Source organism: Ovis canadensis, chromosome 3, assembly GCF_042477335.2.
Source record: "Ovis canadensis isolate MfBH-ARS-UI-01 breed Bighorn chromosome 3, ARS-UI_OviCan_v2, whole genome shotgun sequence".
Lineage (NCBI taxonomy): Eukaryota > Metazoa > Chordata > Mammalia > Artiodactyla > Bovidae > Ovis > Ovis canadensis.
Window position 1 is genome coordinate 194,150,421 of NC_091247.1, and position 15,524 is coordinate 194,165,944.

The 15,524-nt window shown below is 38.7% G+C and overlaps 2 protein-coding genes across 6 annotated transcripts in view; one reads left to right on the plus strand and one right to left on the minus strand.

Annotated features, from left to right (window-relative positions):
- Positions 1-3,762, minus strand: part of FGFR1OP2 (FGFR1 oncogene partner 2) — a 22,907-nt gene extending 19,145 nt beyond the window's left edge. The window contains exon 1 of one of the 2 annotated variants that reach the window (XM_069585520.1): positions 3,397-3,762. The gene's annotated coding sequence lies outside the window, so the exon portion shown is untranslated. The remainder of the gene's footprint in view (positions 1-3,396) is intronic. The other variant, XM_069585521.1, reaches the window with a different exon arrangement.
- Positions 2,524-15,524, plus strand: part of INTS13 (integrator complex subunit 13) — a 33,848-nt gene continuing 20,847 nt past the window's right edge. The window contains exons 1-5 of one of the 4 annotated variants that reach the window (XM_069585518.1): positions 2,524-2,629; positions 5,352-5,587; positions 7,631-7,705; positions 13,793-13,995; positions 14,377-14,457. In XM_069585518.1, coding sequence (XP_069441619.1) covers positions 5,363-5,587; positions 7,631-7,705; positions 13,793-13,995; positions 14,377-14,457 — 584 coding nt within the window. In that variant the 5' untranslated portion in view covers positions 2,524-2,629; positions 5,352-5,362. Of the gene's footprint in view, positions 2,630-3,251; positions 4,363-5,351; positions 5,588-7,630; positions 7,706-13,792; positions 13,996-14,376; positions 14,458-15,524 lie in introns of those variants that run through there. The other 3 variants (XM_069585516.1, XM_069585515.1, XM_069585517.1) reach the window with 3 other exon arrangements.

The following is a 15,524-nucleotide window of genomic DNA, read 5'->3' on the forward strand; positions in this document are numbered from 1 at the left end:
AGGTGGGGTGCTGCCTGATTCATGAATTGTTGAACAAAGCCAAAAAGATTTTTAAAGTTTACTCAGTTGAATTTTGTTTTTTAACAAGACCAACTAGGTTTTTTGAAACTATAATTAGCATCCACTTAAAAAAAAATTCTCTAGATTGCATAATGAAATACTCCTATCAAAATGAACTACATTTAAAATCTGTTTGTAACTATAAAAACTTATTTATTCAGGGAAAGTGTTAGCTGCTCAGTCGTGTCTGACTCTTTGCAACCCCATGGACTGCAGCCTGCCAGGCTCATCTGTCCATGGGATTCTCCAGGCAAGAATACTGGAGTTGGTGGCCATTCCAGGGGAATCCGCCTTCTCCAGGGGATCTTCCGAACCTAGGGATCGAACCTGGGTCTCCTGCATTGCAGGCAGATTTTTTACCATCTGAGTCACCAGGTAAGCCCAATTCTATTCAGGGTAAGGAATTATAAAAAGCAGGTAATTAAAAGCATACTTTTATTAGCACTTTAGATAAACAGTGACATAAAATTTCTAAGAATCTGCATGTTTCTTTCCTGTATGTGAAACCACAGAAAAGTTTAAATATTTTATAATGTGCATTTACTTTGCAACATTTTTGGAAACCGCTGTGCTTCTCTCCCTCCCCGAGTCCTCCCTTTTTGTTGGTAACTACAGTGGGAGGAAGATTTGTTTTCCCATTCTCTGACAAGTTTTAAATTAAAAAAAAAAAAAAAACTCCAATTAAAAAAAAAAGATATTCTTAATTTATCTATTTTTAAGTGTGCGTCTTAACTAGTCATACTTAACTAGTGTACTTACTTACATTATCTTCTACATGTAGGTTCAGATTGCAGGTAAAAATTTTTTAAAGCAGTTCCTGGTCCTACTCCCCTCCACCCCCCACCCCTTCATGTTAAGCACATTCTCGCCCACTCTACCAACCAAAGACATTTGCAGTCAGACTCCTGGCAGAGCGTTCAGAACATTCTGCTGCTGATAAAAACCACCACCCACCCAAGAAAGAAACTGCCAGCTGTTTACTTTTAGACTTTGGTTAAGAAAAATTTAAAGAAATTAAAATCATCCTTCTTTCTCTTTTATCCACAAATCCATTATCCTATAGCTGGAACCACAGAGAAATACTGTGACCACTGACATACCACAGATGTGTCTATAAATGTCAACAATCTAGTTTGGTTAAAAATTTTTATTGTTCGGGCAGAGGCCTCTAAAGTTACTTTGTAGAAAATATTAACTGACACCCATGGAGGTACAAAAATGAAAGGCATAGTTATGGTTTCCTTAGAAATTTACGGAGATCAAGAAGAAAACATGTAAATTATAAATTATGTACTTTTAAAAAGCACTTTACACACACACATCACTGTATTTGAAAGCACAAAAAATTTTCACTGTCCTTGAAAACAACGGAATGAACACATTTAGAGTGTTATGAAGCAGCTTTTTGAAGAAAATGAATTTTTAAAGTTAGAAGAAACAGAATTTGAAAACAAGGACACAGGTGAAATTTTTTTTTTTCAATTACATGTTTCCTTGGAATTGTGACTAAATATAAGTTCATATACATATATGTTCAAACAAGTATGACAATTTAAGAAGAAGCGAATCTAACCTAAACCAGTTATTTCTAACCTATGGGCAAGGAATCACTGGAAGGGTGGCACAGATGTACATGCACTAAGCATGGTCTATAGTCTAAATATTTCTCTCATACCTATATATCCCATCATTTTTATTTTTTTATTTTTTTATCCCATCATTTTTAATAGACAGAGACAGCTAATAAAATACAAAATCATGTAAAAGCATAATAGTTTCTTGCCACGATGCACAATCTCAACTAACAGATACTAAAAATACAATTACTTGTGTGTTAGTGGTACAGAATTTCCTCATACTCAAAACTGGTCAGCATTTTTTAAACTAATATATAAGGTTTCTCTGGCTCTAAAATTCTACATTTTTTTGAGGATGCTAAGGACTCCTACTTGATATTATAAATGGGGCTTCCCAGGTGGCTCAGTGGTAAAGAATACACTTGCCAATGCAGGAGACTTGGGTTAAATCCCTGGGTCAGGAAGATTCCCCTGGAGTAGGAAATGGCAATCTGCTCCAGTATTCTTGCCTGGAAAATTTCAGAAACAGAGGAGACTGGGGGACTACAAACCACAGGGTTACTAAGAGTTGGACACTGAACAACTAAGCAGGCACACACACATTATAAATAAATATACACATGTATATATTAATACACATAATGCCTGCTATGTGCCAAGCAATGAGTTAACTTTTGCTACAAAGATGAATAAGATGTGATTCCCGACTCAAGCTCAAATTGGCACAAGATTCTTGAATAAACAATGTTATACAATCTAAAAAGTTCTGTAGAAATACTGTTTCAAGTGCTTTGGGAGAGCAGTGGTGCTATCAGTATCATCTGCGGGAGCCGGAGAAGACAATGGTCTATGAATTAAATTTTGATAGGAGGTTTTATAAAAAGGAAGAGGAAGCATTCAAGACAGATGGTACAGCACATACAAAGGCAGAGAGCTGTAAAAGTGCTTGGCGTGTTTGGACAAACAGCAGTCTGGCGTGAACGAATATTGAGGTATTGGCATATAAAACAGAAAAGGTAAAAATGGATTGGAACAGACAGTAAAAGGCGCTATGTGATATTCTTAACAGGACTTAATTCTGTCAGCGGTAAGGTTATTGAAAAAGTTTCAAAAAAGGATTGACATAAACAGATTTGTATTTCAGAATGGTAACCAGGGAGGAGGATGGTGGGGAAATCATCTGGTTTTGAAAGAAGAAACAGCACAGTGCAGTACAAGGGGAAATACAGTCAAGGATGAGCCTTGGGTTTCTAGTGCGGACAACTGGATGGATACCAGTACTATTATCTGAGATCGGATAGAGAAGAAAGGTGAGATGAAAACCAAGAAAAAGGAAGGATTCTTCAAAGGACAGTTTAAAGACAGTTGGTTATCCGCGAAGAGAACCAGGAAGAGTAATATTCCTTGAAGGGTGGTTTCAAGAAAGGGAATGGTTCCTATGCAAAGAGGTAAATTGAAACCTGAAAGGGAACACTCTTCCATCCCTGCAGACCACCCCCACCCCGCCCCGCCAACGGTGAGCTGCCAGGTGGGTTAGGCAGGAAGAAAACAGAGAACAGAGGTGTGTCCACACGGGTTAGGGCCAAGGCTTCTCATCGAACTTTCTGCACCTGAGTTCCGGAAAGAGGTGCTCAGAGCTGAGAACAGGAAGTACCGCGCCCAGGAAACGGCAGCCGGTGGTTCAAGAGGTGGTGCAAAAGGGGAAGGAAAGCGTACGACTCGCTACGCCCGCTCGTCTCCCTGGATTGATTCCACTTACTCTGGTCTCAATCCCTCGCAGCCGTCAGCTGTGGTGGTTAGGACTCAAAGCCTCTGCCAACGGGGACCTATGCACCCAAGGGAAGAGACTCCTCCCGCCTGTTCAGCTTCCTCAGAGAGCAGACGCAGAACCCAGAACAGGCAAAGCAGGGCTGACTGCGGGGATCCAGGGGCTCAGCCCCATCACTGGCAAGGAGAAAACCTCCGGCAACCGCCTCCGACCAGCGCTCTCAAAGCGCTTTAACCTCGCGAGACTTCCTTCCTCGCGTAGCGGTGGGGGGTGGGGGGGGGCGGACAGACCTCAGCGATTTGTTTGAGGCCTCAAGCTGAGCATGCGCAAGTAGTAGGGGCGGGCCACTTTACGTCCCTCCCCGCTAGTCCACACTCGGGCTTTTGCTCGGCCTCTCGCAAATCTCGCGAGTTTTGTTAGGGGAAACGGGCTGGGTGGAGAGACGGAGCAGGGAGATCTAGTGGGAGCCCTTTGCGCTTAGGGGCTCGTGACGGGTTTAGCCGGTGCTGTGGTTGGTACTACCCTCTTGGGGAGGCTCTCAGGTCGCCGGGATCAGTCTTCCCAATGGGTGATTGGGAAAATTAGCGGGTAGAAAATCTCGAGGGTCGGAGGCAATTTTTTTTCTTGGCTCCGCCCTCTTCCTGTTAGAGACCTGGGTGTCTGGCCCGCAGAGGGGGAAGGGCAGCTTGGCGGGGCTGTCGAAGAGGGCTTTGCGCACGCGCCAGTCCGAGTGTGTGAGTGTTTGTGTTCACGCGCAGGCGCGCGCGCGCTCCTGCATTTAGGAAGCCTGGGAAGGACCGGTGTGCTAAGAGATGAACGGGGAAAGCATAGTCCCCTGTCTTTGGTACCAGTCACTCCTGACTGTGCGCTGACCCTCCCCACCCAGCCAGCAGCCTTTTCCAGAGAGGCTGTGGTCCATATCCTCTGTTCGTTTTCACTGCAGGACCAGGCACGAAAGTAAGCGAACCTCGATCCTGAGGTCTTCCCTATCCACTCACCTTGTACTTTCTACCCCCCACCTTCCAGCAGAGTGTGTCTAGGTTTCTCAAAGAAGAGTTTTGCATGAAGGGGAAATGCGTTTAAAAGCAGTAGAAGAAAATAGGTAGATTGTAAAAAGTCAGTTCGTTTTGATGAGCACTTTTGCTCTGTTTACCATGTGCTTTTCGAATGTGGATTGTCTATTCAGTGTAAGATTTTCTTAGCGAAGCATGGGAGTTCCTGTAAAAGTTCTTGAAGTTCCTACTCTCCATCAGCGTGATGGTAGCACCTAAGTTTTTCTGTTCTACGTGATAAATTAACCGTGGTGTTTCATAAGCTAAGGGGGAGAACGTGAATTTGAGGTCCTTATCCTAATGCGAAGACCTGATATGCAGTTATCTTAGGAGATGTTTGTTATGTTTTGGACTTCCCTTTGTTGTCACTCCTCTTTCCAGTTCATTCTTTCTCCCCCTCTACCCTTCTTCAGAAGTCTTGAGATTTTTTTTTGGAGAGAAGCCCCAAAATACTGACTGAATTAAGTTTAGGGATTTATATGTAATTGATGTCAATTCACAAGGATCATCAAAAGTGTATTTGAAGAGTACTTGTCATTTATTATGTTTGATATTGTGTAAGAGAAACAATTCGATTATTTGTAAAAATATTTTCTGCTGACAAGTTTAAGTGCATTCCAAAAGCGAAAAATGTGTGCATGGATTGCAGTGTTGCCTGCCTCCGGTAGAATGACAGGTTAATATGGACTAGCTCATTCCTTGAATTGATAGTTACTTTCTTGTCATGACCTCATTAAATCTTGTCCTTTGTTGGATAAATTTCATTGAATACTGATTATTTTAATAATGTTCCCTACCAAATCATCTTGAGGAAAAGAGACAGTCATTAGAAATAATTTAAGAGATTAAATGTTATATATAAGATGTTTGGCTAATATAATTTATCCTTTACAGGTTAAAACAAGATGAAGATTTTTTCTGAATCTCATAAAACAGTGTTTGTCGTGGATCACTGCCCTTACATGGCAGAATCGTGCAGACAGCATGTCGAGTTTGATATGCTGGTGAAGAATAGGACCCAAGGAATCATCCCATTGGCCCCCATATCTAAATCGTTGTGGACTTGCTCAGTAGAATCTTCCATGGAATACTGTAGAATAATGTATGACATATTTCCTTTCAAAAAGCTGGTGAGTGTGAAGTACAAAGAAAATCAAGATTTGGGGGGAGTGTACTTAACTGCTTGTTACATTTTTGATATATGAATTTGCTATCAACTTGAGTTACTGCTTATTTGCTACTTTAAAAATGTGGTATATAGAACTCCCCTTTGGGATTAATATGTTACGTGTATTTAATCGAGGCCAACAATAATAATAACAGCTTACAGTTACGGAGCTCTTCTTACATGTGCTTCATATTTATTAACTCCTATGACTCTCACAACAGTCCTATGCGGTAATTCCTGTAATTAATGGGACAATATTCAAAGTATGTAATAACCAGAATGGAACAGACACTGACCACTGAGAACTGTTGCCAGCATAACCAGAAGGGATGTTGGCTGGAAGCACTTTGTCAGAATGTGTTGGTGGGTTCCGTGTGAATACTTGTTTATTACTGCCTTGTTGGAGATGCAGAAACTGAGGTCAAAAGAAGCAACTGCTTTGAGTCATATAGCTAGTTAGAGGCAGAACCAGAATTCTAAGAACCAGGCTGCTTATAGTGTTAGTGAAAGTGTCCTAAACCGCCACAGGGTTTGGCCATGTTGTAAAGAAATACTCTTAAGAATGCTAAGTGGAAATTGTTTTTATCAGTAAGAAGGGAAATGTAAGATTGATAAAAATTTTGAGTAGGAAAATTATCTTCAGGTTTCAGAATCTCAACTGTTCTATTTAAGGGAAGTCATTTGGTTAGCCACAAGTGGATGATGTGCTTTCTGTCTCATTTGGAGCAACATAGGCTGGGACCTGTTGTTTAGTCACTTCAGTCATGGCCAACTCTTTGCGACACCATGGACTGTAGCCTGCCCGACTCCTCTGTCTATGGGATTTCCCAGGCAAGAATACTGGAGTGAGTAGGCTGGGACCTAGCCAGGAGGAGTAACAGTAAGGCTGAACATGGAAAGTCTAATATATATTACACATTCAGATGTATTCTAAATTAAATATAAACTGCTTTTAGTCCCTCTGTAAATTGTGTATCACGTAGGATAAAAAAAAAGTATATATGAGAGGAAGCATAATGTAGCGGTCGAGGGCATAGGTTTTGGTTCAAATTCTGACATCATTAAGCAACCAGCAGTGTGACCTTGATCTTTTTGCTTCATCTCTTCAAGCCTGTTTCTTCCCTAGTCAGCATAACACCTCCTTCCTATGATTGTTGTAAGATTTCATTACAGTAATGTGAGTAAAGGGGGCCAGCAAGACATGTTCCTGTCAGATAAGCCTCAGGAGAAAAGGCTACTTACCAAACTTACTGGGAAATCAAAACTAGTATTTCACAGATAATAAGAAAAAAGAATTATACCGTATAGTTCAGTGAAGAATAAATAATCTCATCCTCCTCCCAAAAGAGAACACAGCCATATTCTGATGTATTTTCTAATATGTCTTTACTGTCATCATCTTACCTGATGGTATTATTTGGTTTGCATTTTATTTTAAAATTTAGAATGAAGTCCAAATTCGTTCTTCCGGCCTCCACTGCCTTATGTGATGTGACTCCGGCATATTGTTCTGACCTTATGAGAGTACGCAGAGGCTTTTGCATTTGCAGTTTGCTGTACCTAGTATTCTCTACCTCCATCTCTTTCCCTGGCTGGCTTCTTTTGGTCATTTTGGATTCCTCTCAATTGCCACTTTTATAGAGAGCCCTTTTCTGATCAACTGATCTAAAGAAGCTAAACAATTTCTTTTTCATAGCATTTATCACTCTCTGAAATCATCTTGTTCATTTATTTTTGTTTGTATTCTTCCTGCACTGCCCTCTGTCTGTCTACATCTGAAAACCCCTGATGTTCCCCATGGTGTGAGGGGCAGAACTGTTTCCCTGGTGCTGGGTGTTCTGTGTATGTATGAATTAATCAGTCAGCAAACTAGTGCTAGAGACTGCACTTCAAGGTGTGTTTGTATTACATATATTAAAAGATATTTATAATAAAATAAATATTTTAAATATGTAATTGAGTGGAATTGGAGTTGAATACTAATTATTTCTTTGAACTCTATTAGGTGAATTTCATTGTAAGTGACTCTGGAGCACATGTTTTAAATTCTTGGACTCAAGAAGACCAAAATTTGCAGGAGGTATGCTTAAGTTTCTTTTGCTTTTTGCTTAGGTTTTGGGTTGTGGCCATTTTTGAAAATATGTGAATACAGTAATACTTCCTTAAAAAATAATTTTTTACTGGTATAGTATTTGCGTGTAGTTTTAAAACACCAACTAACACTAAAAGAAAAACAGCTATCTACCTTCCAGTCTTTCCCCACTTCGTAGAAGCAAGCTTTCAACTCTCTAGCTCATCTAGTATTTACTTCCATATTTCTAAATAACATTTTTACTGCTATTTATAGAGTTCCTAATTTAAATCTTATTTATCATTATTGTCAATGAAGATTTACCTTTTGTAGTTTCTCTTGCGTATGCCACTATGACCACCCACTTCCATTCCCCGGTTTTCTCGGTACTGTTACATCAGAAGTTTTGGTTAATTCAAAATTCCATGTTTACATTATGTCTACATAAGGGGTTATCCACTGCTAAGCCAAGTAGCATATGTGATTGTTTCATTTCTTTTGTGTTTTAAGGTTTTATTAAAATATAGTTGATTTACAGCTCTGTATTAGTTTAAGATGTATAGCACAGTGATTTGACTTCTGTGTTATTTCCTTTCTTGTACAATTTTTTTTATGTATTTCTGGAATTTGTATTTACTTTTTTCACTTTTAATATACTTAGTTTTCTGAGAATATATTGCTGTTTTCCTCATGTCTCTACAAAAAAACTCAATATTTTTATTATTGGCAAATTAGAAATTAGGCGGTTTGATTTTTTTTTTCCCCCATGAAAAACTTCCTGGAGCTCAGTCTTGGGCTGCAGTTTGAACTGGTTGCGTTCTAGGCCTGTTGCCCTGCTGTCATCCTCCTTGCTCCCTGCCTTTCAGTTCCCAATTTTTTTCTTCTTTTTTTTTGGTGTGTGTGTAATCTCTTGTTTTGGGAGGATATACCCTCCAGAATTTCTGTAATTTACTTTACAGTTTATTCGTACTAGAGGTATAAAAATTTAAGCTTGGAAATAATTTTTTCTTCAAAATACTGAGGGCCTTACTCTACTGTTATATAGCTTCCAGTCTTGTCAAGAAGCCAAATATTTTTTCCTTTGTAAAATGGAAATATTTCTTTGTAACATTTTAGAATATTTTCTTTCCTCCTTTTATGTTCTGAAATTTCTCAATTATTTGCCCGAGTGTTGGTCTTTTGTCATTCATTGAGCTAGGGTTTATATTCTTCCAGGGAAATTTCCCTGTACTGTTTCTTTGATAATGTTCTTGTCTTTGTGTTCTGCATCTTTCTGGAATCCCTATGAGTGGGAAATTGGACTTCCTGAATTAATTCCCTTACTCTTTTTCTCATTGGTCCTCATTGTTCTTTCTGAACCTTTTACCTATCTCCTTTTAACCCTTATATGGAACTTTTTATTTGATCATATCTTTCATTTCCAAGAACTTTTACTTATGCTTTAATTATGTACATGTTTGTCATTTTTCTTTTCTTGCTTTATGGGTGTAATTTTTTAATCTGAAGGTACTAGTAATTTATTTGATGTTTTCTTTTGATCTCTTTGTGTTTTCTGTGTTCTTTTTCATGCTGAGGCTTTTCTTAAATGCGTGCTGATACTTGGGTATGCAATCTTGTTTAAAAGAAAGGCACTCAACAGCAGGTGAGACGTAGGTATTGCCAACTGGTCTTTGTCATAGTTATCTAATTGCTCTCTCTGGGAGACCTCTGGATGTCACAATGGACAGATCACCTCTCTGGGACCACTTGGGGTCTCCAGGGAAGACCTTCCACTCTTCTACTTCTATGCTGTAAACCTGGTTATCAGCCTTCTGGGAACCAGGGGAGAGGGTAGGTGAAATATCGAACTTCCACTCAGTCTTTCTGGTTTTGGTCTAGTATTGTGCTGTCCAGTGTACTAGCCATATGTAGCTACTATTAGCTATTAAATAGCTGCTATTTAAAATTAAATTTACTGGAAAAGACCTTGATCCTGGGAAAAACTGAGGGCAAAAGGAGAAGAGGGTGACAGAGGATGAGATGGTTGGATGACATTACTGACTCAGTGGAGATGGATTTGAGCAAACTTAGGGAGATAGTGAAGGACAGAGGAGCCTGGTGGGCTGCAGGTCATGGAGTCGCAAAGAATGGGACATGACTTAGTGACTGAACAAAATTAAATGCAGTTAAAAAGTTCAGTTTCTCTGTAGTACTGGCCATGTGTCAGATGCTCAAATAAAACACATGTGGATAGTGGCTACTGTACAGCACAGATATAGAATATTTCCATCATCACAGAAAATTCTTTTGGGAAGCACTTGTCTAGTGTCTTACCCTTATATTCTGCTCCACTTGGTGAAATCCTTGTTTGGTAACTTCCTGGTTCAGTTCCTCCAAGGGATGTGATTCTGTGTCTGGGGAGAGGTGGTCACTTGCATGGGTAGGGTGTAAGTTTGGGAGTCAAGTTGTACTTTGTACTGACATTAACTCATTCAGTTTTCAGTATCTTGCTCACTCTTGCTTTGTGTGCTACTTGATACCTCAGTTCCTGAACTTCTCCTAGATTCTGAAAAGCATATCATCTTGCTTTTTCCCCTGTAGGTGCTTAGATTCAGCTAATTCAGTGTTACTAAGTTGATTACTGGTTCTCCATACATTCTTGCTGACATCTCTTGTTTACTCTCTTCTCTGCTCCTCCATTCTCTTCATATTTGTGAGTTTATTGGGGTTCCCCCCTCTGCCCCCCTGCCTTTGGTGTTTACTTTTTAAAATTAAATTCCTTTACTACAGTTTTAGTGGGGTTTTAGGAGGAAGCAGAAATAAACCCATGCTCAATACATCAAGTTTATGCTTTTTAAACATGTGTCTAAGGATACTGAGTTTGTGGTAGATTGCATTCTTTGCTGTTGTTTAGTTGGATAGCAGACTTCAGTCTACAAAGTTCTTCACTGATGAATATGAGCAAGAGAGACAAGCATTAGTGAAATATTTCAATACATTATTTTGAACTGTTTCATGTTAAAAATTCTCTGTTAATGGATATCCTTTAATGAAAATCGCTCAGTCATGTCCGACTCTTTGCGACCCCATGGACTATACAGTCCATGGAATTCTCTAGGCCAGAATACTGGAGTGGGTGGCTATTCCCTTCTCCAAGGGATCTTCCCAACACAAGGATCAAACCTAGGTCTCCCACATTGCAGGCAGATTCTTTATCAGCTGAGCCACCAGGGAAGCCCTTCATGGAAATAATCCCATCCAAATGGGGGTTTTAAATTGAATACGTATAAGAAAATGTATTTATCACAGTGTTTGGTCTTAAAATGTTGTGATTAACATAATATATAAACATTTCTAATCTTCTTTTCTTTTGAGGTAACTCACTGAAGGTGGCAGGTGGGTAGGAGGGCTGTTTTTTGGCTTGTCTTTGCATTTATATCACTCTAGAATGATCTTTATTCTTTGATTGCTTGAAAAAAATATTAAAGATTGCATTCATTCCCCCTGTACAATCTCTTAGAAATAGCATGTATTCTATTTTGTTCTTTCAAGAGGTACTGTGAAAGAAGGCTGAGGCTTCTCTAGTTGTATATGAATAAAAGTAAGTACAAATTTGTTTAGATTTTCCTTACCGCACCTCTGCAGTGCAGTGAAAGGTATGCATTTGATAAAGGTAGATGTACTGATGGGAGAATTATTGTACTACTTCCTTCTGCTTTCTGAAGGTGACGAAATATTATATCATACTATGTCACAAGAGTTGCTTTTAGATTATGGACTGAAGGGAAAGTAGTTGTGAATGCAACCATATAGCAAAGCATTGGTGTTTAGGATGATACAAAGTAATTGACATTTTGTATAAATTATGTATCATCATCTCCATGTTGACACATTTTATGTTTAGCTTTAGTTATCTATGTCACACCTTTCTCTAGTTATTTTGAATAATCATGAGAAAAAATTAAAGTAGGTTGATTGAAGAATGTTTAGGCTGGAAGGATTGTAGACATTTTTTGCTTTGGCTCTTCTTGCTGGTGAAGGTACTGAAGCCCAGGGGGCCAGAGGTAGTTTGACTTACATGCTTAGATTCAGGACTTCTTCTCTTACATCTCATAATGCTATCCTCTCTCTACATGGTAGATCTTACTAAAAAAATGTGTCAAATCTCAAGAGTCTTGTTTTTGTTAGCTAAATTTAAGTAAAGTCTACAAGTATCATACTAATGTGGGGCAGGTTCTATTGGTTTCACTTTCAGATTAGGTTAAAGGACTAGGAGAGATTGACCAGGATCACACAGTATTAAAAGGCAGAGCGAGAATTTAAGCCCATATTTATCTGACACGAGAAGTTAAACTTCCTGCTGCTTTCCCATGACCACAGCACCCCTCTCCTAAAAAGCAGTTTCTCCTATGAACCGGGAATTTTTATAGTTCTGTGTACACAGTATTTTTTCTTTTTTGATTATTGTTTATGAATAGGTAATACCTACATAGTTTAAAAATAAAATTTGCATATATATTGGCCTGTGTACATAGGTACATACATGTGTGTGTAAATAAAAGCTAGGCCTTGAAGAATTTCCCACTTGTCCCCTGCTCCAGTTAGTGGTATACTGCTGCTGGTGCTGCTAAGTCACTTCAGTCGTGTCCAACTCTGTGCAACCCCATAGACGGCAGCCCACCAGGCTCCGCTGTCCCTGGGATTCTTCAGGCAAGAACACTGGAGTGGGTTGCCATTTCCTTCTCCAATGCATGCAAGTGAAAAGTGAAAGGGAAGTCACTGAGTCGTGTCCGACTACTAGAGCCTGCTTATACCAGCTTGAGAGAGCTGAGTATGTGAATCCCATCTCACCTTTGCACTCAGTGAAAGATTGAAATAAGCTATCATGGGAGTTTTTAACCACAGATACTGGCAAACACTACAAATTAGGAATTTTTTTTTGTTAAGAGAACTGGTTTACCGGCACGTCATTGTTTATCTCCATCACTGTTAGTTTTTAACTGGACCTTCGAATATATCTTTATGCATACATAGAACAAAGTCCTCACTCTTTCTTTTAAAGATTGTTTTACTTATTCTGGATCCTTGCAGTTCCATATGAACTTTCAAATCTGCTTATCAGAAAAGTCACCTGGAATTCTGACAGGGCATGTGTTTAATCCTAGTTCAATTTGGGTAGTATTGTCATCTTAACAATAGTAAATCTTCCAGTCCACGAACATAGGGTGTTTTCTATTCATTTAGATCTTTAATTTATTTTAACAATATTTCATAGTTCTCAGTATAAAATTTGCATTTCCTTTGTTAAATTTATTCCTAAGCATTTTATTCTTTTTGATGCTATTGTAGATGGAATTATTTTCTCAATTTCACTTTTGAATTTTTCTTTGCAAGTACATAGCAGTGTAGTTGGTTTTTTCTTTTGATCATGTACTTGCAACCTTGCTGAGTTTTACTATTTTTAGAAAATTTCTAATGGATTTCTTAGAATTTTCTACATGCATGATTATTTAGTCTGCAACATAGAGATAGTTTTACTTCTTCCTTTCCGATCTGAATTCCTTTTACATCTTTTTCTTTCCTAATTGCCCAGGAGAGAACCTCTAGTACAGTGTTGAATAGAAATGGTGAGAGTGGATATCCTTCTGTTTCTAATCTTAGAGGGAATGCACCTATGTGTAGGTTTTTCATAGATGTCTTTTATCTGCTTGAGAAAGTTCCCTTCTGTTTCTAGTTTGTTAACTGTTTTATCATGAAAAGATTTTATTTTTTTACCTTGGCTCATTTAATCCTCTCTCAACCCATGAAAGGATTTTAGATTTTTGTCAAATGCTTTTCCTGGAGCTGATCATGTGATTTTTAAAAAATTGTATTGATAGCATTTGCGTTAATTAATTTTTGGATGTTAAATCAACTTTGCATTCCTGGGATAAGTCCCACTTGATCACGGTATATAATTCTTTTGAAATGTTGCTGGATTCAGTTTGCTAGTATGTTGTTGAAGACACTTGTCTCCATATTTATAACATACATTGGTCTATAGTTTCCATTTCTTGTGATGCCTTTGTCTGGCTTGTGCTTATTCTTCTCAACACAATTGTTTCCCCTTTTACGTAGCTGATGGCAGCATTAGCTGCAGTTGGGCCTCCTAATCCACGGGCAGATCCAGAATGCTGCAGTATTCTGCATGGTCTCGTTGCAGCAGTGGAAACCCTCTGTAAAATTACTGAATACCAACATGAGGCTCGTACTCTGCTGATGGAGAATGCAGAACGTGTTGGAAATAGAGGACGAATAATTTGCATTACTAATGCAAAAAGGTAAGACATTAATCACAGTAATTCTTACTGAGGAATTTTTCATGTCCTATTGTAGTTTTTATTTTAAAAAAGTAGAGGCAACATGTTAGCATTTAAGCATATCACGTGTGGCCTTTCCAATATCAAAGCTGTGTTCCCAGTTCTAAAATATCCAGTTCACTTCAGTGAAACTGTTTGAATTGTTACCATGTAGGTCAATTTGACTTTTTTCCCTCACTAGGTGTTCATTCAGTTGGTTGGTTGGTATTGTGAATGAGCATGCTACAGACAATCCTTATTGCAGTAATTAAAGTGCCTGTAACATGATACACAGCTGAATAGTGTGTTTAACTTTTTTCTCTTATTGTTTATTTAACTGGGTTTTTTTTTTTTACCCCATAGTGATAGTCATGTGCGAATGCTTGAGGACTGTGTCCAAGAAACAATTCATGAGCATAACAAACTTGCTGCAAATTCAGATCAGTGAGTAAAATCCATAAATGGAATAAATATTCCATTTTTATAGTCCTGTTTATTTCATTATAATTATTCCAGTAATTTAAATAGTAATTGGTAGCATTCCCTTGAATTCTCTACTGGCTCTACAAATTAGTCAAAACGTGTGTTTGATCAGCAGCTTCTTGTCCCATTTTCCCTTTCACTTTAAAATTTTACTTTTTGCTCACAGGAAAGGTGAGCAGAAGGATAACAAATAATTTTTTTTCAATATAAATTTATTTATTTTAATTGGAGGTTAATTACTTTATAGTATTGTATTGGTTTTGCCATATATCAACATGAATCCACCACGGATGTGCATGTGTTTCCCATCCTGAACCCCCCTCCCACCTCCCTCCCTGTACCATCCCTCTGGGTCATCCCAGTGCACCAGCCCCAAGCATCCTGTATCCTGCATCAAACCTGGACTGGAGATTCGTTTCTTATATGATATTATACATGTTTCAATGCCATTCTCCCAAATCATCCCACCCTCTCCCTCTCCCACAGAGTCCAAAAGACTGTTCTATACGTCTGTGTCTCTTTTGCTGTCCCACACACAGGGTTGTCGTTACCATCTTTCTAAATTCCATATATATGCATTAGTATACTGTATTGGTGTTTTTTTTTTTTTTTCCTGGCTTACTTCACTCTGTATAATAGGCTCCAGTTTCATCCACCTCATTAGAACTGATTCAAATGTATTCTTTTTAATGGCTGAGTAATACTCCATTGTGTATATATACCACAGCTTTCTTATCCGTTCGTCTGCTGATGGACATCTAGGTTGCTTCCATGTCCTGGCTATTATAAACAGTGCTGCGATGAACATTGGGGTACATGTGTCTCTTTCAGTTCTGGTTTCCTTGGTGTATATGCCCAGTAGTGGGATTGCTGGGTCATAAGGCAGTTCTATTACCAGTTTTTTAAGGAATCTCCACACTGTTCACCATAGTGGCTCTACTAGTTTGCATTCCCACCAACAGTGTAAGAGGGTTCCCTTTTCTCCACACCCTCTCCAGCATTTATTGCTTGTAGACTTTTGGATAGTA